This window comes from Alosa pseudoharengus, unplaced genomic scaffold (assembly GCF_046254945.1).
Source record: "Alosa pseudoharengus isolate Yale_2024_CS ecotype anadromous, Long Island Sound unplaced genomic scaffold, YU_APseudo_1.1 YU_APseudo_1.1_scf_2, whole genome shotgun sequence".
Taxonomy (NCBI): Eukaryota; Metazoa; Chordata; class Actinopteri; order Clupeiformes; family Clupeidae; genus Alosa; species Alosa pseudoharengus.
Window position 1 is genome coordinate 48955926 of NW_027468663.1, and position 27176 is coordinate 48983101.

The following is a 27176-nucleotide window of genomic DNA, read 5'->3' on the forward strand; positions in this document are numbered from 1 at the left end:
CACACACACACACAACTGTGTAGCCTGTCATGCCATCTAGTGGGCTCTTCACCCACACACACTGTTAGATGGTTCTGACAACTGTTTGGACATTTCTGCTGGGTCTGGTGTCAACCAGGCTAATGCTGGATCATTTAAAAATAAATATAAAACAAGACTAAATTGAAGAAATATCAGACTTTAGGTCTTTAGTGCTTTGACTATCTGCGTTTAAGTGCTTAATGATGCCTAAAATGTGTAATATTTAAACTGTTTTTTAAGCTTGGTAGTCTACTCTGAAAAATAACTGTTTGTAGCCTAGGCCTAATCTAAAAGCTCAAAATAGAGAGTAGCCTAGGCCTTGATGCTGACAGATGCACGTGGTGTCTGCTTGGTGTGAACAGAACAACATTGTTTCAGCATTAGCCTACACTGGACAGATATCCCATTCATTTCAAAAGAATAGACAACTTTGCAACAGCCTACCACATCTAAAGAATAGGCTATGACACTCACAAACCAAACGTTTTCATATAGGCCTCATTAAAAAAAATAAACTGATAGCCCACTGTCCATGTTCAAAAATAGGTCTAGTCTGAAGGGCCTAACAGCAAGTGTGTAATTAAATCCTTGTCTTGTTAAATAAGAAGCATGTCCATCTGTTCATGTAGGGACAGTGTCATACATTAACCTATACTTACACATTTAGTATGTAATGGATGTGTTCCGAAAATTTGTTTTGCTTTCGCATCAGGCCTACCAGGAACTGCCTGCTTTGGAGTTCGAATAGAGCCTTGCATTCATCCTTTGTGGCGCCCCTCCCCTGAAACTGTCCGAACTGATCTCGCACCCTCTTTTGAGAACCCCCATTCTTCGCCGCCGCAGAGGAATGTCAAGAAAACCAACATGGCAGACGAAATGAAATCACTGGGGAAGAACAGCGGCATCGTGGTAACTATGAGAGGAGAATGGTGTTCATTAACTTATCTCGACCGTGCTTTCGTAGGCTAATACCGTTTTGGGCTGTGCGGGAAAGCGTTACCCTAGCGTTGCCTGGACGCAAGAATTTGAACAAACTTTTAGCAGCAATGGACTTTATGTAGGCTGCACGAACATTCCCTGATAGCACAGGGGCGTTGAATCCACGTTGAATCAACCTCCGCCGCTTCAAACAAACGTGGATTCAACGCCCCTTTGCTATCTGGGTTTACACTGGCATGAAACTTTTCCTTTTCCCTAAACTGGCAAATGACAAAACTAACTGTGAGAAATAAGCCCAAGTGTAGGCTTGAATAACCCACATAAACTACACACAATCTACTGTTGTGTGTGTTCAGAACAGATGAACCGTGACTAACAAAATCGTCTGCCGCCGAGCATCATGATGAACGGTTCTTTCCGTAGCCTATGTACTGAAGCTATCAATTGTTGTGCAATACTCCCATACAGATCAGAGATGAATGGCCAGGCTACCGTTTGGATCTATTTACCTACCCAGAGCACTATTCTGGAGACTTGGAGTGTGTTTACATTCCTCATGGGGTTATCATGGACCGGTAACTACCCCCTCTATCTGTCTGTCTGACGTCTGTCATGTTTGTTCAGTATGGTCCACGATGGGATGTGACGCCTAATATCTACACTTAATCCAGATTAAAACAATACCAACTCAGCAAGAAAAACAGCACCAGTGCACAAAACAAAACGTTGACATGGTGATGTATTGTTGTAGGCTTATATTATCACACCATATGACAAGAGAGATTAAAAAATAACTAAACAAATAACTAAAAACAGTTAAATAACAAGTTGACTGCTTAGCTGAATTGTTTTCTATGTTGATTTGGTATGAGTCTATTGCCACAAGCTGCGCTTACACTTAAGTGTTATGCTGAAGTGTTACATTTGGAGTTCCATACCTCCACAGCTCTAGTACACAGATGTGTACTATGTGTTCAGTTTTCTGACATTGTAATGTGAGATATTGTCTTAATGGAACTGGATGGCCAAGGTGTGGATATTTTGGTGATCAGTTTTTCATTTCTATTTTAAGGACTATTCCTGTTTAAGAGATATGTGTGCAGCTCAGAATTCCATTGTCCTGTGTATTTGTTATGTACAAGTCTCACTGTAGTTGAATGTTGACAGGACAGAAAGGTTAGCGAGAAACATCATGGACGATCTGGGTGACCACGACATTGTGGTGCTTTGTGTGCTGAAGGGGGGCTACCAGTTCTGTGCTGACTTGGTGGAGTGCATCAAAGCCCTAAACCGCAACTCCAACAAGAGCCTGCCCATGCGAGTGGACTTCATACGCCTCAAGAGCTACCTGGTGAATTACGAAACACACACACACACACACACACACACTGATTTATTGGCACACCTGGTAAAGTTAAAGGTGTAGTCAGGGATTGCGCAGGAAGTCGCGTTTGTTTGTGTTCATGATTATTAGCAGACGCCTTTGTACAACAATGTCAGAAGCTTGATTTTATGTTCAGTAGCCTAAATGTCAGAAGCTTGATTTTATGTTCAGTAGCCTAAACCATTTTTGTATTGGTTTGGACAGGTGTTTTAGTATCTTGGCAGAGATTGAAAGATTTTCGATGAATATGTTGATTTTTTCATGATACCATGGACCCAAATGAGGTTCCCAGGGCCTTTGTCTATGTATGCCAAATACACCTAGAGGGTTTCTTACCAAAGAGCAGAATTTGCATTTCATCTGACAATGTGTGTGTGTGTGTTGTCTGTATGCTACTGTGACCTTGAATTTCCCCTAGGGATCAATAAAGCATATCTATCTATCTATCAATAGAGCACAATCCTAGACCAAGTCACCGTAGCACTCAGTAACTCCTGCCAATTACATTTGTAATTAACTGACATGAAAGGCTTTTACATTGAATGCCTCCTACATAGTCTATTAGGATGGAGGTCACTTTTGAAGATTTATTTGAAGACTTAGTGACCCCAAGGTGATACTTTTTTCTGTTACACTCCAACAGCGATTCTTATGGATTTTTTTGCCTCTCCTAGCAAGTTTATCACATTTCCAGTTGATTGGAACCTTTTAGTTATTGTTTGGATTACTGCAGAACGCTTACAGATCCTCTGATTAACTGAAAGTTGAATGTAAATAGAAAAAGCATATATTTTGTTGATAAGATTTTCTAGGGGTGCCAATAATTGTGGCACATGTTTTTGTCAAAAATATTTGTCTTTATGAGATATTGTTTTTTGTCAGAATGACGATAAATCACCAAAATATTGTTTTTTTAAACCTGTTTTTAGTCAACTTTACCAAGGGTGTCAGAGGGCACTGTATTCACCGCTCTGTTTTGGTATATCCAGTAGGGGGCAGTATTGTATCTTCCATGGGCTTATATGTGACCAGTCAAATTATGAGTTCTTTACATACATGGAGAGTACTGTTTCAGACACTGCTATTGCTAAGAATTCAAATGGCCACCATACAAATACATTCTAAGATGTCTCCCTAGTAACTTACTTCAGTCATTAACTGTTACCATGTAAATGCCTTTTTTCTGTTTGCTAGAATGATCAGTCCACACAAGACCTCCACATTGTCGGAGGGGAAGATCTGTCTGTGCTTAGTGGGAAGGTAAGATCGGAGGGAGAGACTTGACTGCTGTATCGCTGTATTCCACTGCCATTAGCATAATGGCCAATATACCTCAGTGAAAAAGCTGTGATTACATAAAAAAAAAACATCAGAGAACTAGTGATTTAAATATGGTAATGTTACATACCTAAACATTCTATGCTCTATGATCATGAATTCTTTCAATGTAGGTTTCAAAGGAAGTTTAACTTGGTGATAAGCAACAGCGTCTGTTGTGTTGTCTGTTTGATTGATCTATCAATCTATCACAAGAGGGAGTGTTCTAAAGTCTCTTTAGACACTCCCTTCAGGCAAAACTGAGCCATTTAAGGAGAAGCTGGCAAAAAAGCTCTGCCAAAAAAATGATACGATTGCATGTACTTTGCAAAACTCATGATGCCAAATAGATTATGTGGACAGGAATTGCGAAGGTGTTGGACTATGGATCCTCATGGACAAAATGCTTTAAATATCAAATTTATTGTGAACAATGCTTAACTCATGTATCGACCATAAGTCCAACTCAAACACAAAGAAAATGGAAGAGTTTGTTATGTTATGGTTGAGAGAAGAGAAGAGAGCAAGAAAGAGGGAGGGAGAATTGAGGAAGAGACTCCTGTCTTTTCTATACAAGAGTAATGACGCATTTCAAAGGCTTCTTATCCAGGCTAAACGCCTCCTTATCATTTCTTCAGTCAAAGGTTAGGTCAAGGGTGAAATACTAGTGTGTGTGTGTGTGTGTGTGCGTGTGTTCATGTTTGTAACACATGATTAGATTCTTTACAACTCTATATTAGTAATGTCACTCCATTCTGCAATAAGAATGTTAGGAAATGATTACATGACAGATGTTTGGCTAAACAAATCAGTTTAGGACACAAACATCTACTTTTTTAACCATCACTGCCTGCATTGTCCATCTGTGCAAGGGTTTTTAAAGGTTTGGCCAGTGTTGAGACTCATAATTGACTTTAATACCATTGTGGTTGATGTGGCACATTAGGTGTGCGGTCTTGGAGAGAAGTTATACATTAGCCAGAAGTACTCATCCAAATCAAAGGTTTCCCCTCACTGGAAGGGCTTATCTATGGGTAATGCCTCAGTAATAGGATAACAATGCTAACCCATTTGCTCCGCCATTGGTTGCGCTGACGGCTTTATGAGGCTTACCTGTCTGTGCTGGGGTTCCAGGGAGATTAACTGGTCTCACCAGGCCTACGTGAACTGTAAACATGATTCAGTTACAGTTATGCCGCCATATTAGTTAGGGTTGTTGTTTTCCTGTACATTAGGTCAGTTGTAGTGAGACTTAAAGGAACACGCCACCCAAAATCAGTAGTGATATATGTTCTTACCGTAACTTTCACGAGTTGAGTCGTACCTCTCCCGCGTCGGTAGGTGCACTCAAACGCTCTGTCGCGCGGCGCGAATGTGTTAGCATGTTGCTATGCTAGCGGGCTCTGCCGTGGCCGTAGAGAGAGGCACATAGCAGTATTCAAACACCTCCACGTTTTACCTACTTAAGTGTCTACTGAGAACTTCTGCCCACCACTGCCACTGAGTGATATGTTGTTGGAGAGCAGAAGTGGTCATGTGGAATTTCACAGTCAAGTAAGATTTTTTGGCTTGTGATGTACTTCACACTCTGTAACACATTTCTTCTGCAATAATCACCTTCATGTTAGAGATTAGCTATTTCTGCCTTTGTAAACAGTTGCAGTAAACAGATGTAAATCTGCAGATGTAGTAAACAGATGTAAAAGCTCTCAACGATAATAACTCTATATTACTCTATGTAACAATAGTAACTCTATATTACTCTATGTAACTATAACTCTATATTACTCCATTTAACGATAATAACTCTATATTACCCTATGTAACAATAATAACTCTATGCCCCACCATTATGATAGCTTCAGAATTACAACTGCTAGAGATGAGAGACATTATCAGCAGTCAAGCCACACAGACAGCCAAGAGTAGAACTGCTAAATATGAGTTTTGTTGAACTGTGTGTGTGTGTGTGTGTGTGTGTGTGTGTGTGTGTGTGTGTGTGTGTGTGTGTGTGTGTGTGTGTGTGTGTGTGTGTGTGTGTGTGTGTGTGTGTGTGTTATGACTGAGTGAGAGTAGGAGAGAGAAAGATAGAGAGGGAAGTACTTGGGAGCTCATAAGCACCATCATAAAGACCTCAGTGCCCTGTCAGAAAGACTAATCATTTGATCACATTCCACCGTGTGCAGTACTGTGCTGCCAGGGATTATGGGTAGTGTTTGAGTGGTGTTATAATTCCAGTTAGTCTGGGTGGCTTTATTTCACAGCTCACACACCAGGCTACAGGATGGAATGTGTTATGCTCTATGGTCCTCTTACAGTTGGCGGAGATTGTAGTGAAATTGTGTAGACATGGTGTGATGACAAAGTGAATTAAATAGATTTTTAGACATTATTAGAAATGTTGAGATTGAGCTGCAGGATAGACTGGAGGGCATGTTGGTGTAGACTAGAGTATGAGCATACAGATCTATCTCACTTTCACTCTCTCTCTCTCCCCCCTCCCTCATCTCTGTTTTGTCCACACAATGAAGAATGTCCTGGTTGTGGAGGTGAGTCAGTGATTTCCTCTTTTAAGAAATTATTTGTTTGAGAAAATATGTGTCATTACTTTCCATTCCATAACTTGGAGTGGCCTCAACTGAGGAGAAGAAAAAGTCTTTACTTTGAAAGGCATGCAATCTATAAAACAGACCTTTCACCATGATAGTGCTGTTTTGAAAAGTGGCACACATCTAGGCATTTTCACATTAGTTATTTCAAAAAACAAAACAAAAATCAAAAGTCATTTTTCTAAATAACATATCAGTGCTCACAACAGTAATTGCACTTGGGCATCCAGTTGAAGTTTTGGCATAAGTTGATAATATGGACACAAAGGGAAATTTACTGTCAGTAAGAATATGTCAACAGAATGGATACTGCACTTGCATAGTATATAGAAGAAATTTGTGGCTTTTGTGAAATCGAACTCCCACTAATGAAATGGCCTCTTTTATGTTCTCTGGTTAGGTACGTTCTGATCCTCATTAGTGTTCTGTCTCTGCAGTTCTGCATCATGCAGTTATTTTACAGAGCTGACTGCTGCCAGACCCCATCTCCCTCCTACTGTCAGCTAACCTATATTCCTTGTTTGAAAACCTCAAGGCATATAGGGCCCGTTCATCCCAATTAGACAGGAAACTAGGCCACCATATTATCTATCATCTGATCAGATAGAGCCCACACACTCCAATAAGGTTTCTGAGAGATTTGTTCAACTCACATACAGACAGAATATACATAATATTTGTCACCTGCTCGACTTTTTAATCCCAGTGGAAAACATGGGCACAGAAAGATTATTTATTTTTTGTCCGAATAGTAAAGGCATTAAGACTAAATAGTTTTCCCGGGCAGCTGACAAAAGAGGATAGCACGGACAACAAAAGAGTGAGCTGGCCCCGCGTGCCACACCTCTGGGAAGCACATACCTCTCTGGGGTCAGGCCAGGATCTGTCACACCCAGGTCACTCAGTTCCAGCCCTTCATGTGGTGGAGATGATTGGCCTGGTGCTGATTCACAGGATAGCTTACACCCAAGGACGTGCATGTGCGTGTGTGCGCACCCACACCTACAGACACACAGACTGAACATCTATCCATAGAGACTTTTAGGACTGATACTTTATGTTTTATCATTGACCTACCAGCTCAATATGGGAGAGTGAAGTATCAAATGTCAGCAGTGTTATTTAGCCAGTTGGTCTGGTTGTCCTATAGCTTTCATTCATTAAGGCCTTTTACCTCCTCTGTAGGCTATAGTGGATACTGGAAAAACCATGAAGGCTCTCTTGAGCCATGTTGAAGCCTTCAAGCCGAAAATGATCAAAGTGGCCGGGTGAGTCCTCACCCGACACTCAGAGATTACAGGCTGCATGATGTACGACATGTAGAAGTCACTGAGTCACTTCGCCAATTTTGTCTAGACTGTGTATGTGTGTGTGTGTGTGTCTACTTTTCTAATGAATGTGTCTCTCTGTTTTAGGCTGCTGGTAAAGAGAGTGCCAAATGGATCTGGATGTCAACCAGACTGTATGTATGAAGCAGACGTTTTTGTGGTTTGTTTTGAGGTGAATGTGTCGATAGCCCTCTTTAAAAACATTATAGAAAATATCTTATTCTCTATCTTTTTCTTTCTCTGTCATGTTTTTCTGTAGATGTTGGCTTTGAGATACCTAATCGATTTGTTGTTGGATACGCTTTGGACTACAATGAATACTTCAGGGATCTCAATGTAAGTTTCTAGTCTTGCATAAGTCACTCCCCTGCTATCCCCTGCATGTTTCAAGAAATTGCTCCATAACAATTACCAGTGCTTGACTTTCTTGAGGCAGTTATTTTAATCACTATTTTGGCAGAAAGTGGTCATTTCTCATATAGAGGTTTTGTGAATCATACACGCTAAAGCAGTTAAGTGCACAGAAGGGCAGAGAGGCACCTAGAGAGATCTCAAGTGAAGACATACCACTCTAAAGCTCTTTTTTTCTGTGCTGTGTCCATTAGGAAGACAATCGATATTCTAGCACAACTACTGTAACCCCTCTTGACCCCAAATGAGATTATCTAGTGCTCTTGGCATCCCTATCACTCTCAAACACCTTTGACATGGTTGAGATTCTCTAAATTAGGTAACTTCACCAATGTTGGAGGAGGCGTTCATAGGCATATATAGGTTATAACATGGTGTTTATAGAGTATAACACATTACATTAGGTCAGTTTTTCGAATTGAGTTCCTGGTGTTTTGCTCTGGGAGCAGGACCACGGGGACACCAGTTGTGGTCAGGTTTCACGGCAGGGTGTCGAGAGCTGACTGTGTTTGTGTAGGTCTGCCTGCCCTGAACAGATGGGCTTGGGTTCATTTGGGTGTAGTATGCATGGCTCCTCATACACTGTGCTGTGGGCCCTGCTTATCCATTCCATTCACTCCCGCCCTTCTCCTCTCTCTCTCAGACTTAATTTCATGGTCTCAGCAGTTGGCTTTATTATTGTTATTGTTTGTGTTGCGTCACTCATAACTGGGTCTCTCTCTCTCGTGATTATACTGTCATTAAGTCACCCAGTGAGAGGGGGGGGGGGGGGGGACTCTTTTCCCACCCAGCACCACCAACCGGCAGTGTGGCAGACTGCAGTCCAGTCACTCGGCAGATAAGAGGGCAGTTCCTGCTGATACTTGGAACCAGATGTGTCTCAACTCTAATTCCAGCTGAATTATGGGTCTTTTTTTCTCTCCCTGCCTGCAGCACATTTGTGTGATCAGTGAGAGTGGGAAACAGAAGTATAAGGTCTGAGAGCATTCCCTGAGCCAACTAGGACCCCACCCCTAAAGCCAGACGCAACAAGATCCAGAAGAGTGTCGGATGCATCGACCACAGGACGCACACAGAGAGCTGCCATCAAGGCAAACTCGCTTGTTATTTTGTCTGAGAGTTTGGTTGGTTGCATTCATGCTGCATGACAGGGTAAAACCCCGCAACTGTGCTAGAACATTTTTAGCAAGGCCACTTTGTTACCCCACTGAGCTGTTACTTTGATCTATGTGACTTCATATAACATGATGTATTTTTCATTTGTGGGCATTTTCTATTTCCACATTAGTCTGTTCTTTAGTTTTAAAAAAAAAACAACCTTCATGTAACATGAAATGAGGTAGTCAGTCACTGGCATAAGAAATAAAAAAATTAACTACTGTAGTCTATAATATAAACTAATTTGATTCCCTATAACTCCTACCTCTTCTGCCTGGAGTACAAGACAGGCCTCTCTGTTAGTCAGTGCCACAGCTCATACTGTGTACAGAAGCTTTGCTTGCTTAGGCGAGTGTTATCTCACACCTCATCCTATTATTTCCTCATGCCGTTTGTTTCTTTATTCTAAAGGAGACATTTATCATATGTACTGTATCAAATGTACTTGTTGTCATGTTCATTGCAGAAATACATAAAATAAAAATGTGACTGTTTCCACTTCCATTCATACTGACTTGACACATACCTTATCTATATTTGCTGCTGTGTGGGTGTTCGTGTGAGGCAGGAAGAGCCTGTACTGTTATGTGGTTTTGAATGATGTACTGTATCTTATCTTGGATATACATCCATATTATGAGATATTGGATAGCATGCATGGGAGAGTTATGTCATCAATATGAATTAACAATTAAATTCCCTCTGTTCATTTAATTTCAGATCATCCAAACAGAGTTGCGACACAGAGTTATAATATATTATTTATATTTTAATATTCCATATTATGCAAGGCCAAACCATACCACTTTGAATTAAAACAGTATGGTTTTGTTTGATGATAGGACACAAGATAACTTCTTAAGCCTTGGGGTGCAGCCAGTTGCAATTTAAAACAAGAGTTGTGAACAGCCAGGGCATCTTCATGCACCTGACACATGACTCCAACGTTTGCACAGCAGGACAGGCTTTCAGTGTGTAAAGAAAAACAAACCAAGCTGTGGCCTGTTTGCGCCATCAGTTGTTTAAATTTGCCGCTCATGTTTAAAGTAGGAGCCACTCTTTTTGGGAACTCAGCTGAGTAATGAGAAATGATTGTGTATTTGACTACTGTTTCAATAATGAAAATATCTTTGTGAGAATATTGTGAATTTACGACATGTAACTTACACATGAAGCAGGACTAGGTAATCGATTATTTCTTTTCAACCGTTCAGATGAAGGCAGGAATTTGTCAACTCTGAAACCCAGTAACTGAGAATAGGTTGGATTCTCTGGATCTGAGACTCATGGGGAGCTTGCAAGTATGTTATTTCCAGCAAAGCCTGCAGCTGACATGCTCTCCGCATTGGCAGTTCCCAGGAGAGTGTCCGGTGTGCCCTTGGTGGCATTCCCAGCGAGTCGGTGCAGAGAGGAACTCCCTGGGTAGGGCAGCATTGTGAAAGTCCCTGGTCAGGATGACCCTGGAACAAAGGCCACCCAATCCCAGCAACAGGTGGCCTCTTCTGCCCTCGAATGAAAGGAACATTTGTTAGGGCCCCCTGATGAAACTGAACACTTTTTAAAAAATCTGTGTGTATGTGTGTGTAGTGTGCTTTGTATCTGTGTGTGTATATATGTGTGCTCAGAATAGAACAAGGCAAAAACAACTGTGCTTAACCCAGTTTTGGGGCTAAATTAGATGTTTCAGTTCAGTTGTTCCTCAGTGGTTTAGGAAGTCTACCAAATTGAACCTCAGACAGTCATCCACATGGACAGCTGAAAAGGCAGCGGATCAAATAGGGTCTTGTCTAGTGTAATTCTAGGACAAAACAACAAATGATCCTGCAAGGGAAACTATCCATGTCTCATTTAGCCAGTGAAAAAAATATCACTGAACATTAATTAGGCCATCATACGCCTTGAAAGCAGACAGGGGAAGCACTGTGATGGCTATTTGAGATTGTAGGCATAGCGTTCGGCCCACGGGCGGTTGCTCTCGGGGGGCAACTTGTGCAAATAGACATTCCTCAGCACTGCCAGCCACATGCCAAACTCTCCCCGACCCCTCTTTGAACTAAGGTGGCATGTGACTCCAGTAATGCAGCCAAACAGTTGTTGGATGTGAGAGAGAATGAGGTAAAGTTAATGGCAACAATAATGTGTATTACGCTGTTACACTTTTAAATACAAAAGGGTGATATAGTATACGAATCCCCTTCTCAAGCGGAATCAGTGCTTATTATAAAACAATCAAACTTCTACGAAATGAAATGTAGCCTATGGTGGAGATTTAGAGTAGGCCCTAGAGGCTAGCCAGTATGAAAATAATGACATACCTGCCCTGAGGCAAAAAAAAAAAAAAAAAAAAAAAAAAAAAAAATATATATATATATATATATATAGAGAGAGACTACATGTTAGTAAACAATAACAAAAACAACACATTATGATGATGACATAGGCTACACCATGCCTGACTGACAGGCTGAGGAAACTTCTGGATCTGTTATCCTACTACAATCTTTTGTTTAACGTGCTATGCACATTTTAACTTATAGGCCTATATCATTAGTAGGCCTAGGCTATTACTGTAAAAACAAGTATTCACCATTAGACTTTAAAATTATTTTATTATAAATCTGTTACTTTTATTCAAACATATGTGGTAGTATACTTAATACATTTAGTACAAAAACTATTGTTTGCAACAACACATTTAATTGGCTAAATTTTAAACTTGGAAAGTTAGGTACAATCCGATTGGCTTAGCGTACCGCTGGCAAGAGGAGGGTGGTGTTTTCAAGGATTTTGTGTTCCTGCTGCACAATTCCAACAGTGCGCGGCGCGTGTATTTTGAGATGGATCTGGGAATTAGAAAAAACTTTTGCGTCGTAAAAAATGCTTAGAAAATCTAAACAGAACCAAACACCAGGGGATACTTCATTTTAAGCCAACTCCTTTGTAAAATAGTGGACTCTGGATAGTTTTCAATGGGCGTTTACCACTTTGTCACGGTGCTTTATTCCCAACAGGTAGGAGCAACCATTGTAAAGCTACCGAGGCATTTTTGTTGTGCTAGGTCGCTGCTACGCGAAGTTTTATTGGTTCAAAATATACATGTTTTGAGTTTTTGAAGTTGATATCGTTCTCGCTTTAGTTTTGTTTTGATCTTGTGTGTAATTCAATATATTAGATACCCATCATGGGAAACAATCAACTGTAATCCAAGTAACGATACGCACGGTGAACGAGTGAACTATGGCTAGCTTGTGGCTACGGTTTACTAGTCCATGAGTTTGAACCCGCACCCACCACCTATTGATAGCTAATATGCTGTTATATACAAAACATTTAGTTGCATAGGTAATATCACACAGGTGTGTGACATTTCTCATCAAAGAGTGCGATAGCAGTTGTTTAACTACTTTTGCGAACTTCAGCCTACCACAAGATTAAACGTTGTAGCTTTGAAGTTTTTCACCGGTCGCTGTTTTTGCTAACCAGCTAGCTGGCTAACGTTATGCGCCGTGCGTGGTTGTGGTACTCATTTAAGTCCGAGAACAACAGGGGATCTCACACGAAAGCATGTGCCACTTTGGAATACTTTCTGTTTTTTTGGAAAGTACTCGAGTGTTTTTTATTTTGTAATCAGTGGAAGCAAATTAATATTCGCAACCAAACATTATATTTGTTTGACTAGATAAATTATGAAAATGACCAGAAAAGTTGTTGAGCCGAGTTTGAGTTAACGTTACTTGATTATTTGAACGTTATCTGTTTAGGCGATTAACACAAACACCTAACATAACTAGTCTCGTTCACATGAAGCTGGGAAGTTCAATTGACTTTGATAGTGTATTATCTCTTCCGTGATCTGTCCATACGATTAAAAATGCTACACGCTTAGTTAAGTTACTTTTTAGTTTGATTCACTGGAGCAATACAATGCTTTGGGAATAGCCTAAGTAAGCTCCTCAGTGATTGTTTTCACCTGTTTATCAATACAGAGCTTGTTCGACAAAGATATGAGGAGGAACACGGAGTGGATTAGACTGGTCTTCCACTGATCGAGTCGGGATTGGAATTTATTCCAGTTTTCTGTCGGATATCACCTCAATGTGGGCTGCAGACAACCGTCGCCTTTTTTGCGAAGTTAAATGATGGCGACACATCGGATGGGTCCGAGCGACGAGGACGATGATGCAAGACTCTCAGCCAGACTGCCCATGGGGGAGGTAAGTCTTTTATTTTCAAATTGCCTCGTTTGGCATTGTGTCAACAATGGGTAAAACCATTGACTGTATGGGTAAAACCATTTACTGTATGGTAAAAACCCTTTTACGCTCCGAATATGAAGTCTTTACAGTCTAACCACAGAAAATGGAGTATTCGGGAAGTTCTTGCTCAAAAAAGTCCACGTCAACCTTTTTTGTGGTGTGTGGTACTCCCTCGTATCCGTAGACCAACCGAGACATAACTTAGCTAAAAGTAGACCAGTGACACATTTGTTTCCCACGCAGTGGTGGTGACTGTCGAGACAGTAAACAATGTGTGGACTGAAGTAGTGGAAGTCATGCGTGGCTGCTGGCTGATGTAAACACTGGCATATCTATGGTGTCTGAATCTTTCATAGATATGATTATCAACTGAACAAGAGTTTTGCGTGGCCAATACCTTGTTTCACCCCATGGTAATATGTATCCAGCGTATTCAGAACGTTCAATATGACCAGGAGCAAAACAAAGCGAAAGGTATTTCCAAATGAAATTGTGCTTGGATGGTGAAGGATATTCTATTAAAGTGCAGCACATAGCAAAGAAGGCCTAACTAAATGGTTTCAGGCATGGTGATGTACTGGCTCAAACCAAAAGCCTGTCTGTTCATAATCATATTTGTTAATCTGTGTGCAAGCAGGAGATTGTCATCCATAGTTCATTTTCAGGTCTTTACTAGGTCATTTTTGATGAATTGGTGTTAGTTAACGGCAGCCTCATGTAACCATCATCAATGTATGCCTACCATATATGACTTTATAGATTTCTGGCAGTGATCTGACATGATATTAACATTTTCTCCCTAACATCCGTGGCCTACTGGTTAGGGGTTCAGGCTTGTAACCCAAGGGTTGCCGGTTCAATCCCCGACCAAGTAGGAAAAATGTGGGCGGCTGAAGTGGTTGAGCACTGCTCTGCCATACCCATACCTTTGTATGTCTGGAACATGTGAAGAAATTGACAATAAAGCTGACTTTGACTTTGACACATCCACGGCTGAAGTGCCTTTGAGCAAGGCACCTAACCCCTTACTGCTCCCCGAACGCCGCTGTAGCAAGGCAGTTCACTGCTCCGGGTTAGTGTGTGCTTCACCTCACTGTGTGTTCACTGTGTGCCTTGTGTGTTCACTAATTCACGGATTGGACAAATGCAGAGATCAAATTCCTTGTATACGCAAGTATACTTGGCCTATAAACCTGATTTTTTACATTAGTGAAACTGCTTGAAGTCTGTCCCTCCTTGCCAGTTACAGCATAGCCCCAGTCTATTATGCCCCCCCCCCCCCATCTGACTGTCCACTGTCTGAATGAAGACCTTTGTGTAAATCTATACTCTCCACATTGGCCATGGGTGGAAGTTCACCTATTTATAGGGTCTGCATATTTCTCTTCTCTTCCCCCACCACTGCTGCACTCCTCTAATCTAATATATTTCTCGGCTCCTGTTTTCCTTCCTCTGCTGAATCTCGTCTGAGGGATGGATGTCTTCTCTGCTCCATCGTCATAAACAGGTGCACAGTGTAAATTAATGCATCACAAAGGAAAGAGATGGTTGAGGTTTTGAGAGAAAAAGCCTGGGAAAAGAGAGGCAGACTTGGCAACGGATGGCATAATGGCTGAGGATGGAAAGAATGACTGGGACTTGACCCCTGTGAATTGCATGAGTTATGTTTTACAATCCAAAGCAATCCTGTAGTGTAGAACTGGCATCAAAGGATGAAGGCTGTGTAGACTTTATCTTGTAATGTGGGGTGCAAGAGTACCAATCTGTAAAAAAGCTGTTGATCTGTTGTCATGAAATTCAACTGGTAAAGAACTGAACTGAATTATTGTCTTTGAACTGTAGCTATCTGCGTTGAACCAAAACCAAACTACATCCCCTGTTGTATGTGTTGTTTTGTGTTCAAAAAATAAATAGGGAGACCATTACCTTTAGAAAAAGGAAACATGTTTTGTTTGAGGTGTTATCTCATTCAGTTTGAATGTCAGTAAATGAGAATTAAGTTCACAAGCATCCTTGCAAGTTGTCTCTTTTGCTGTTATAAATATCTTATCTCTGATGAAGAAATGGATAATGTTCACACAGGATGTCACAGGGTTATGTGTATCTCATTCACTTTGTAAATACAACAGTGATACAACAAGTATCATGCTGAAAATAGAATGTACCACAAGTCCACACCTTGTTAATTTCAGTGGATCTTGCTTCAGGAGCCCACTGTAAAATGAGATTTATTCAGAAGACCTAATTTTCCCCAAATCAGGACACCCCTCTGTTATGGTATTTAGTGGGCTGTTCTCTTTTCAGTCAAAACCCAATAGGCCAGTTGGGTCCGCATGGTGATGTCCTAACTGATCATTCACTGTCGGCTGGCTGCTTTGGTCGAAGAAGCATCTTTTTGTTTGGTATGCTGAATGATTTGGCCTTCGCCTGGTCCAGCCTGGCACGGGGCAGACTGGTTCGCATCCCTCTCCGTCTCCCAACGGAGAATCAGCCAAGTCTTTGCACCGGCGCTCTGTGAATGCATTGCCTAGGCTCTACTTATTGGACATATAATATCATATCAAAGTTGTTTTTGAAACTTATTATATAATTGTGTCTGGAAGAGAGGGGCCTGATTACAGTGGCTGCTCCAATTAGATGATTGTCCATTCAGTGTAAGTGGCACGTTCGGGGGAGCGTGGCTTCGACATGACTGCTGCTGGTGGCCTGAGGTGCACAGGCTACAGTGACTGGGGTCTGATCTGCAGCCTCGGGTGTGCCTCCACCCATCAGGTCTGTCCACACCAATTTTTAAGGGTTCACTTTCTTGTGTGATTAAGGATAGTGATGACAATTCTGACTTGCTTGGCATCTGTTTCAAAAAGCTGTTTCCTACGCACTTGCTGACTGGATCACTTTTCATCCAGAACCCTGACTTGTGTAAGCTTATGGGTGTTTTTTATGGTTCACAGCTGTAAATTTGTCTTTTTGAAGGATCGTCTCAGGTCATTAAATTGGTGTTGGTGTTGTTTCTCTGTCAGTGATGGCTGTAGTCTCTGTGTGTGTGTGTGTGTTTTTTTAATGTGAGCTTTGGGCTTGGGCCTGGGTTTGTTTTTGCTGCTCTAGTTTGGCACCTCATTCACCCTGGACTGCAGCTGAGCGGAACAGGAAGCCGTAACACAGTGCTTATTGTCGAGTGTGCATGATCTGGTGACAAAGTTATGTCAAGTCAGCTTTAAATTAGAGTTGGCCCAGTGGATTCTCCCCACCCCCTTTTTAAAATCGAGTTGTTACACTGCCAAGGTGATGTTCAAGCAAGCGGCCCTCTGTCAATTCTTTCCCCCTCGCTCATTGTTTTTCAAGGAGACATGTCAGTCCTGGCAGAGAGCCACATGTTTAGCCTACAGGCTTTCTCCTGTTATGTCAGTCATATCTGTGTTGTTTTCCACATGACTCTTTATCACGTTATTCTTATTACCGTATACCCTGAGAAGGTTAAACCAGCAGATTCAGGCTGGGTCAGTGGTCCAAGAAACCCAAGAAAGAACATCAAAAAGTGTTTTACAGCAAAATGTACAGTAAAAATAAAAGTATATGTGTCATTCAGGCACTGCTCTGTGTTTTAGTTTACAGACTACATGAAAAAGAGCATATTGAGAACCCATCCTTTGCATATTAAGTACTGCTGTGGTTTAAGCCACATATTGAAGACTTTTTACCAATCTTTACCAGTTATTATAGCTTAAGCCTAGTTTTCATGAATCATAGTTTTCTGTGGTAGTTTGCTGAACGCACCTGTTGTTTGCTACTGCCTCCCAAGCTATTGTGTTCCTGGTTGCAAACCCAGTAATGTAAGAATGGGTTTTACAGCAAAGTGTAAAAATATATTGCTAAAATGCATCACAATTTGGCCTAACCACCTAGCTTTCATCGGTGCAAAAGGCTGTTAATACAATGCTAACCAACAAAAGCACACTAAGTATAGCAATTAACTTTAGATAAGTTAAACAGCAACCAAGAAACAGTTTGCAACATAGCCTGAGGCAAAGTTTAGTGTCTCGAAATCAGCTCACCAATAAAAGGCAGTTTTGGGTTCAACGTGATCACAACCACTTGTGGATTATGTTGGAAGGCTACACACATGAAATAGTCACTAGTGATGGTGAGTTTCTGATATTAGTGTAGTGTGTGCCATTCTCAAACGTTAATCTGCTTGTTTTCACACTAGATTTGAAACAAGGTGTAAGATACTAGGCTGCCTGAGGACTGTTACTGATTTACATTTTAATGACTAGTTTGTTGAACGGTTGTCTGTCTTAGTCTAGGTTTAAACCAGGTATGGAAAGCTGTCCATTAGAGAAAAAGAAATGCAAAAAACAAGAGACTGAATGTAATGATTTAGATTTAGTGTGAATGAACTGGTAGGCTAATAGAGAGAATTTTGTAAATGAGTAAATTAGCAACTGGGATTTCAACGCAGAACATCTCATCTCTTCAGAAACCTGATGCAGATGGGCATACAGGATAATTTTGGATTCAGATGGAGTATCTAATCCAAAATGCGGGCATGTTGGTCTCTGTATCTTGAGCCCCTAACCAGTATGTTGATTTAGCCTAAACATGGGTTTGCAATAATCTTGATTAACATGATTAATTAAGCCACAGAAAAAATAATTTTAATACATTTTAATAACTGTGCATGTTGTTTGAGTCTTGCTCTTATATTGTCATTGTCTTCTGATATGCCATTGTCTCATAATCGCATCATGACATGAGGGAGAGTGTTGACTGTTTACCTAAAGTACACACAACAAAAATAGAAATTGAATCATTAACATATTGCAATTGAAATAAGTATACTTTTGATCCCGTGAGGGAAATTTGGTCTCAGCACACAGTGAACACACAGTGAGGTGAAGCACACACTAATCCCGGCGCAGTGAGCTGCCTGCAACAACAGCGGTGCACGGGGAGCAGTGAGGGGTTAGGTGCCTTGCTCAAGGGCACTTCAGCCGTGCCTACTGGTCGGGGTTTGAACCGGCAACCCTCTGGTTACAAGTCCGAAGCGCTAACCAGTAGGCCACGGCTGCCCCCTTCACGGCTGAAATATGGTCAAATTGACCCATAAAGTAGAATAATGTTTAAACTTATGTTTGGTCTAAGATGTACACCCATAGAACTACTGAATTCTAGGTGCTGCTAAGGGTTGCGGTGTCAGATACACCATCTCATGCCACATATAAATCCTGTAATGTTCTCAGTACACATGGAAAGCCTGCATTCCTGTTTGTGCAAGAACATGCTGATGCACCATCTTGAGCACTATTGAAAAATCAACCTCAGGCTATTGTTTACACTGCCTCACCTGTGACCTGTTCCCACAGCAGCTTTGATCGCTACCACACCTCTTAACCAGCCAATGCTTTATTCACCCGTAGTGCTTAAGCCAGTGTGGCTTACTGTTTGGACACTGCGAAAGAACTACATATTCTCTCCTTCAATTTTGTGGTATAGAACTAGGGATTTTGAGATTAACTGTTTCATGGATTATCTCAGTTATACAATTAAAATGGATATGCCAATGTTTTAAATTCAGAAGAGGTGTAGAGGTTGATGTAGAGACGATCCCATGGCAAGAATGTTATTTTTATAGAATGGTTCTATTACAAATGCATATTTTCCAATAATTTGTTTTAGATAGGTCAAGATTAGTTTCAAGTATAGCCTAGATTGTTCCCCCAATTTACAGAACCAACAAATGAATAAAAATGCAATAGATTAGACGATTACAAAACCATTTCAACTTTTTCCCTTATAGTGCTACATTTTGAAATGGAAAATGTTTTTTTTACAATTAACTATCACCTTTCAATTAACATCAACTCTAACTAAACAACATGCAATGCATTCTAGTCAACTAGATCTCTACTGAGAAAAGTTGACAAATAGTAGGATACTTAGCAACAGCTTTTTACCAAGGTGCAATCATTGGTAATACAGGAGGACCAAATTGGAACTCGACCCCGTCTGACCAGATTATGTATTTTAATGGTCAGGGAGAAAATTAAATGAGAATTGCTATTTTACATGTGATTCAGATTCATCATCCTGTCAATATCATGGGCTATGTCAAAATATCCATGTAATAAGCAATATAAATGGTGTCACCAGCATTGACCAAGTTGGACAGTGGCCACACAACTATTATAAATCTGTATATAAACCGTTGAGGTCCGTTGGTCATGAAGCTCTGGGTAATGCATATGATCTTGAGCTTGACCCCTCTCAGAGAGAAATGCGATTGAATTATAGCACTCTTTCTTCGGCACTCCTCTCCTATGCAGGCTGGCCAGACCCTTGTTAAAGACCCAGTGTCTGCGATTTCCCACGGCCCAGCCACCCGTCCAGGAGTCATGTGATTAACCCAGGCAGAACAGAGCGGGGAAAATGGATCCTCAATTTAATAGAGAAGGTCAATTGGCTCCAGCCAGCCTCCAGTTTCTCCTTCCCAGAACATTCTGGAAGTGTTTTGCGAATGGCCTGCGCTGAGGGCTCTTTGTTTCTCTTCACTAAAGGGCCGGCCATGTGCTCCTGTGTCAAGCTCACTGGATTACAACCCTTCCACTAATACTGTCTTACTGTTAGGGTTTGAGAGAGTTTTCTTAGGACAATAAAGCCATCTCCCTGGTTCGTCTGTCATAACAGTGGAAGAACTCAAATGTGAAGGGCAGTTTTATTCCCTCAGCCAACAGTGTTGGCGTCATCCAAGCTCGGGTTTCTCTCATGCTTCCTTGACACTGGCCAGGTGTGTAGGTTTCAGATTCCATCGTCGGTTAATGTGCATGTTTTCGACAGTAATGCTTATGCAACTGACTATGTTGCTTTGGCATTTCAGCACAGCATAGCACAGCACAGTGCTGCACTTGATTCCAATAAGACAGCAAAAGGCAACGTGCAATCGGCTCAGCTCTCCTCAAAAATTCCTGACTAAACTTCCTCTGGAGAAGAAAGAATAAGTGGCTGTTTGGGTGTCTGTAGACATTTCCTGATTTTTGGGGACGAGAATAGACAATGCCATCATTAATACTGTTGTATTTCAAGCATACTATTGCCTGTAAAAGCAACGGTACATTATTTTAATTGTGTTGGGAGTGCTCTTTTTAAAAAAAATCATTTGAATTGATGAATGTGTTGGTGATCTGTAAACCAAGATTCATTCCTGTAGAATTGGCGTACAGCAATGGCCTTGCAGGTGTGTGGAATGTGTGGCGTTGGCTTTTGCAGCTGTGTGTAGAATGTGCTAGTGAATGGAGACGTGGTGGAAATAGTTTGTAAAATGAAGTTCTATTCATGTCGAGCCTCCCCTCCCCTTTCAGCCGATGAGCTCAGCTTCTCCACAGAGCATGTCATGTGGCCGGCCAGAATCTCACAAGTAGTCGGCAGGATGAATGACCAGGACAAACGGCAGCACTTCCCTCGGGTAGCAATGGTGCTATGAGATCAAGCTGCTACTCTAAAAGATATATTTTATACCGTATTGCTCTTTATTAATGATGGACGATGATGTTTCTTTGCACTTCGGACACATTAAACTCACATGGAATGTATATGGGACTATCGGAGTGGATGTGTTTCTGTACTTGCCATGTCACTGTAAACAGGAAGACATCTGCCTCATTAAATCCAGGCTTTCACGGAACAGTGCTGGGTTTGATCAGCCTGTGCCTCAGAATTCGACAGCCATCAGCTAACTCGAGTTATCTGGAGCCTCCGGTGTGGTTTAGCACACTTACACACCGCTACCCTGTCATAGATAGATTTCTCTCATATTAATTGTTAAATGTAGATAATTCTGCCTTTGAATGAACCATAACAGGTTCTTATGTATCCTAGGTCAGCTTATTGTTGTGGACTATTGTTGTTTTGATGTGAATGACAAGAGTGGTCCATTTGCCTAGATGCAGAGTAGCAAGAAGACCAGGGGCCTCATATACAAACCTTGCGTACGTACAAAAATGCTGCGTACGCCATTTCTCACGCTCACGTCCGGATGTACGAAGACTGACTTGAACGTGAGAATGTGCGGTCCTCTACGCAAACTTCATGTCTGGCGTACGCACATTTCCAATATGTATCGTCAGTTGTCGACACTTAGAGGCAATGCAGCGCAACAACATTAGTTGATCGCGAGTCTAGGCATTTATTTGCACAGTATATTGTGAAACGTGGATTATTAAAAATGATAACACTTCGAAAATAGGCCTATGTTTCTAAATTTGGACATGCAACATGCGCAAATTCTACTAAGTTATGCAACAACCTATCTATGATGACAACTGTAGACTTATTAGAGGATAAGAATTAAAAGGGAATGTGAAACAGCCTACACAGCCCCGATATTTGGTTACGCGATTGTTGATGACTGGCTTATCAAACATTTCAGATTCTGAAGAGCTTTCCACAAAACCTGTGATAAATGGGGTCGGCTTCACGCATTTGCCCATGCCTTAACATTTGCCGAGTGTTTTCCCTTCATATCTCCGATAGTTTTTATTTTAAAAGAAATGGGACAACTGAGTTTATTCCATTCGGGTGCACGATGCGTGGTACTTGGACACTATTTATTTAATGATTTTTTAAGCAGTTATGTTGTCATGGTCCAAATGCATTCAACCCAGTTATGCGAACCCTTAGGGCTGGGTGATATGGACCAAAACTGATATCCCGATATTTTGGGGCTGATTGGCGATATACGATATCGATACGATATTGATATTTCAAACAGAAAGAGCGAAGTGCTTCATATATTCACTCAACACAACAATTATGACAACACAGCCAGTTTTAATTATATTAATTTCAGACTGCTCTAACAGAGCCGTGCAAAGAAGTGTAAACAATAACATAGGCCTACAATAGGCATAGGCTACAGTTGCTCTGATAAAGCTGCGCAAATAACAAAAGACCAAAAGTTGACCCTGACTGACAACGCAGGCCTACATTGTACTGCACAATGCAATAGGCTATTTTGGGCACAACAATATTGAAAAAACCTGCAGTTTTGTCACACAATGCAGTTTTTTTACCTGTAAGGGTTTGATAGGGCCTAGATGACAAGCAAATGTAGACTATGATGGCCTAGACATGTTGCTATCAACAACAAAAAAAATTAGGCTACTTAAACAACGTAACTGAGTCACTCATCAAGAGTGTGATAGACGCTACCGTCGTTTTGTGTGCGTTCATTTTTGCATGTTCCGGTTCGTAAGAAAAATCCCTATGCACGATTAAATGGGGTTTCAGGAATCATAAAAAATGATGCCCTAACTGCTCGCGAGTCGCGTGCATATCCTCTTAATAAAATCAGCGTTTATGTTGTCTCCCTGAGGACTTTAGATCTGCTACTGTCGCTAAACGCAAGCATTCATCAGTGTATTTAAATTAGCTAGGCTATGTACCAAAAATGACATTTTACCGTGAGTCGAAGAGCTGTAGCGGCTAAACAGTGTTGTAACTTAAATCTGCGTGTACAAAACCGCTTGGAGCTCCAGTGGAATTTTGATTTCACAACGAGAATTCTCGGTTTAGCCGTTGATGTGCTGACGGAATAGGCATCAGCACCAACCTCTGATCAAGGTAAACAAAATCTGACTCAGTGTCCGTCATGTTTGAAAGTTTGTAGTGCTGCGAGGGAGAACGTGCACACGCAAGGGGCGCAGTTGAGCAGAGCTGCGGCTATCTGAATGGTCTGAACACAGAAGAGCAAGTGGCTTTGATAAAATGGCCCATTATTTGACATAATACCGGTATTACGATATTGTCTCAACTACATATCGTTTTCAAAAATATATCGGTCGTAGTCGTAATACCGATATATCGCCCAGCCCTACGAACCCTGTCACCTACTTGCAGACTGACCAATAATTCTGCCACGGTCTCAGCCTAGCCACTGCCACGCTCTGCCACTACTGTTTTTGTTTTGTTATTAAGTAATTACAGATGATAAAGACATAAAATTCTTGCCATTTCGTCAGATAAGCACTTCTACTTTGCAAATTGCAACAGGTTTGAGTATGAATGGATCCACAGATGAGTTTTCATTGTTATTAATATTGCGGGATAGGCCATTTTGTCTTCGCAGAGGTCTGCGCTCTCGAATGTCCTTCTAGTTAGCATATTAAAATGAGTGTGATTGAGGGAGGAGAGAGGGTGGAGTGTAATGCTCGTGCATGTACGCTTAATTTCACGTTAATTGGGATGTACAAAGAAAAGCTGCGTGGAATGCTTCATGTTTCATACATCAGGATTTTTTTGTGCGTACGCTACTTTTCAGGTTTGCGCGTACGCAATGTTTTAGTATGAAATCCACGCAAGTCTTTGTACATGAGGCCCCTGATGGCTATTACCCTTGTTCAGGTATCATGTTAAATTGCAGTTTAACCTAGTGCTGGGCGGTATACCGGTTCACACTGTATACCGGTGTATATTTTCGTTATGATATGAAGTTTTAATATACCGCCATACCGGTGTATTTGATTACACAACGTTTGGAACGCTGCGCCGCGCGACAGTGTTTCAGACGGGACTTTTTCTCCTGAAGTATGACCCTTAAGGCTTAATTTCTCCTTAGATAAGTTGCACAGAATACCTTAAATTGTTTCTTTAGTTAAGGAAAAACGTTAAGGGATACTGCATTGAAAGGGATTTACCGTCACGAAAATTCTATTGAGATTGTTCAACAGCTGTAACTAACTGGCTAGTAGGTGATGACGTTAGTTAGCAACCCACCGAACACAGTGAAGTTTAATGAGCTTATAATTTATCTCACCTTAAGAATATGTTATAGACATGCACTGAGCAATACTAGCTGGCTAGTTAGAAATTATCCTGACTGGCATCAGTGCACCAAAACATCCACATTCACATGAAGTTAACGTTAGCCTACCACTAACGTCATGTAAACCACACAATAACAATAAGGCATGTTTCTGATAGGATTATTTGACAGAGTAAGCATATTAGCAGAGAGTTTTCATTTGAAATTGTATAATTTTCAAAAAAGTATAAAGTTGCACTACTTTTTGTATTGGTTTTATATGCTACAAGATGTGAAATTTGCACAGTAAAAGTTCTGTATTTTGACTGCAATTGTCTTTGCATTCTGATTAGATTCTTCATTAGAATCATGAGTGGCTCTTTGTAAACAGCATCATTTTCTGGGGCTATGCAAAACTGCATTACCACTAGTGTGGAGTTATTCTACATCATGACAGTAAAATAGACCATCCTTAGTCAATGTACTGCAGCAATTCCTCTCTCAACCTGTAGAAAATGCTGTGAACATCTGATTATGCATGGAAAAAAAATACCGTCATATACCATGAAACCGTAAGAATTTAGAAAAATACTGTGATGCGCATACCGCCCAGCACTAGTTTAACCCCTTGCAGTCAAATTATACTTTAACTCTGGAACAGTCCTACTTGGTCTTTGGAACAGAGTTGTGTATACAAGCTGATCCTACCATATCATGGCACTTCAGTTCATGTCTGTTTACCATTTATGTGACTGCCACTGATAGGCCAAATGAAGTGTGTGTGTCCTATTAGTGTGTTTGTCTGCCTTTTCTTCCTTGTTCCTTGGTATTTCAAGACTATGTCTATGGCAGTGTGGCCTTTGTGACTTTCTTTGAGTGGCGGGTTGGACTAAGGTGAGTGTTTCTGCTTTGCATGAGTGCCTAAAGGGAGTTTGTTTTGCAAATACAGTCTAGTGTGCAGGGGTTCAGGGAGACTGTGAAAACACACATGCACAGCGCATGTGCTTTGCACACTGTGCAGTAGGTTTGTTTTGTAAGGGAAGTCTGCAATGTACAGGGACATTGTTCAGTATTGCGATGAAGATATGACCATAAATAAATAAACAACAAATGAATAAACAAATATTGAAGTATGTAAGAGTTTCTATTTCTTTCTGCCTCAATTGGTATACCACTGTTAACATAGATCCCAGACATTGAATAGCCTACCCTGAATAGCTCCGCACTGAATACAGAAGTCAAATTTCAAACATGCTTTTATTGATAGCATATATAATTTACAGATAATAATACACAGACCACTTCCTTAACCTTTAAATCCTTTACTATGTTTTCTAATCTGCATTTAGAAATTGCTATGTACGGGAAGACTTGGTTGGGTGGTCGACTGGTCGTGATATAAAAAGCCTAACCACATTGTAAATGTGGCAGCTTAACTTAAAACCATGACGATTGAAGTCTTTCATCTTAATAATAATAAGTACCTTGGGTGTGGTTATGAGGGGATCTGCCTTACATGGTCCATTCTGGTGGTCCATCATAAGATTTTCTGTTTTCCCAAGGAAATGTCTTCATTTCAACTCTTCCGCCATGTCTGGTTTCACAACTGGGTTTTAATAAAAGTTTAATAAGGTTTCTTCCTGTTTGTCCAGTCTTGATTGTCCTCTGACATTCTTTGGGTGTAACAAGAATATGGCATTTATGTAGGCTAGGTTTAGGGACTGTTGGAGCGCCTTTACACACTTTTTTTAGCTTAGTACATTGACTGCCTTGGGAATATTTACCCTCCATGAAGTTCCGTTATGAGTTCAGTTTCATCCAGCTTTGGATCAAGGATTGGCTCTATGGGCAACTTTGAGCTCCGGTGTTTTTAACCTTCCCAAAAGCACGCTGTTTCCTCTTTGCTCTACTTAGTGTGAGAGTGGGGAAATCTTCCCTTGATGGAGTCGTCTTGTCTTCCTTCTGCTGTGGATAACTAAATAATGCCATTTGGAGATGGCAGAGAGGACTGTTATGAAAGAGTCTTAATGAAAGAGCACTAGTTGTGGAGTGTTTGTTTCTCCTGAGGACGCAGCCAGCCTGTAGGCTCACTTGAAGCGCTCGGTGTGTTGCCAGGTGGCAAGAGATATTGGATAGGGTACACTAAATGACCCTGTCTTCATCTCTGACTGTATTTAGCTAATCTATCTCTCTCTCTCTCTCTCTCTCTCTCTCTCTCTCTCTCTCTCTCTCTCTCTCTCTCTCTCTCTCTCTCTCTCTCTCTCTCTCTCTCTCTCTCTCTCTCTCTCTCCATGTTATGCTGATATCTTGTCTCATGTTTAACGGCAGTGTTAATTCCATGTTGAGATTTTCTGTCTTATTTGCCTGGAATGAGAACATCCTCTGCTTCTCTGCCCACTTGAATGAATATCCAAAGTCTCCCACATAAGAGAACTGTGGCTCAAAACTCCCTGAAATGGCTGTGCGTAGGCTTTTGCCTAACGTGCTGATACAGAGCTGTTGTGTGGCCTGGTATTCCAGTCCCGTCTCAGACACTTTCACTTTGGCCTGAAGTAAAGTTAGCAAAACATGTCCTGCCTTCACTCCAAAATCATGTTTGCAGATTGCATTTTCTATTCTCAATATGCAAAACTCCCAGTGCAGATTCCATTGGCCTGTGTTGTAGGCTATTTTCATAAGTAGATAAGATGTGATTTGCTGTTGCAGTGATAAGGACAGGGAAGGATTGTGAGGCCTCAGCTGCAGTTCAGAGTCTGGTTGTGATTCATGGTGCACTTTTCAGAATGCTGCTATTGTCAGGCGGGTGACTTCGGTTGATTAGGGTGTTGCGACTTTTCTTTGAACTTTGTGTGAGAGTCTGTGTGTGTGTGTTTGTGTGTGCCAGCATGCATGTGCACTCATGCGCGCATGTTTTTTTTTTTTTTTTTTTTTTTTTTTAAGTCATGATACAGCTGTGAA

At 41.1% G+C, this 27176-nt stretch overlaps 2 protein-coding genes across 2 annotated transcripts in view; both read left to right on the forward strand.

Moving 5' to 3' along the window:
- Positions 1 to 852: 852 nt before the first annotated feature.
- prtfdc1b (phosphoribosyl transferase domain containing 1b) lies at positions 853 to 9571 on the forward strand. Its single transcript, XM_076295337.1, has 9 exons — positions 853 to 930; positions 1429 to 1535; positions 2128 to 2311; positions 3539 to 3604; positions 6193 to 6210; positions 7456 to 7538; positions 7686 to 7732; positions 7858 to 7934; positions 8943 to 9571. The coding sequence occupies exons 1-9, from the start codon at positions 886 to 888 to the stop codon at positions 8988 to 8990; spliced, it is 675 nt and encodes a 224-aa protein (XP_076151452.1). The 5' UTR covers positions 853 to 885; the 3' UTR covers positions 8991 to 9571.
- Positions 9572 to 11983: 2412 nt separating this feature from the next.
- arhgap21b (Rho GTPase activating protein 21b) overlaps positions 11984 to 27176 on the forward strand; it is a 57229-nt gene continuing 42036 nt past the window's right edge. Inside the window, exons 1-2 of the mRNA XM_076295336.1 lie at positions 11984 to 12178; positions 13154 to 13381. Of these exons, the coding sequence (XP_076151451.1) occupies positions 13304 to 13381 (78 nt within the window). The 5' untranslated portion in view covers positions 11984 to 12178; positions 13154 to 13303. The remainder of the gene's footprint in view (positions 12179 to 13153; positions 13382 to 27176) is intronic.

Coding starts and splice junctions, on each gene's coding strand:
- prtfdc1b (XM_076295337.1), top strand. CDS start 886: ATGGCAGACGAAATGAAATCACTGGGGAAGAACAGCGGCATCGTG. Junction 1,536..2,127: donor CATGGGGTTATCATGGACCG/GTAACTACCCCC, acceptor GAATGTTGACAG/GACAGAAAGGTTAGCGAGAA. Junction 2,312..3,538: donor TACGCCTCAAGAGCTACCTG/GTGAATTACGAA, acceptor TCTGTTTGCTAG/AATGATCAGTCCACACAAGA.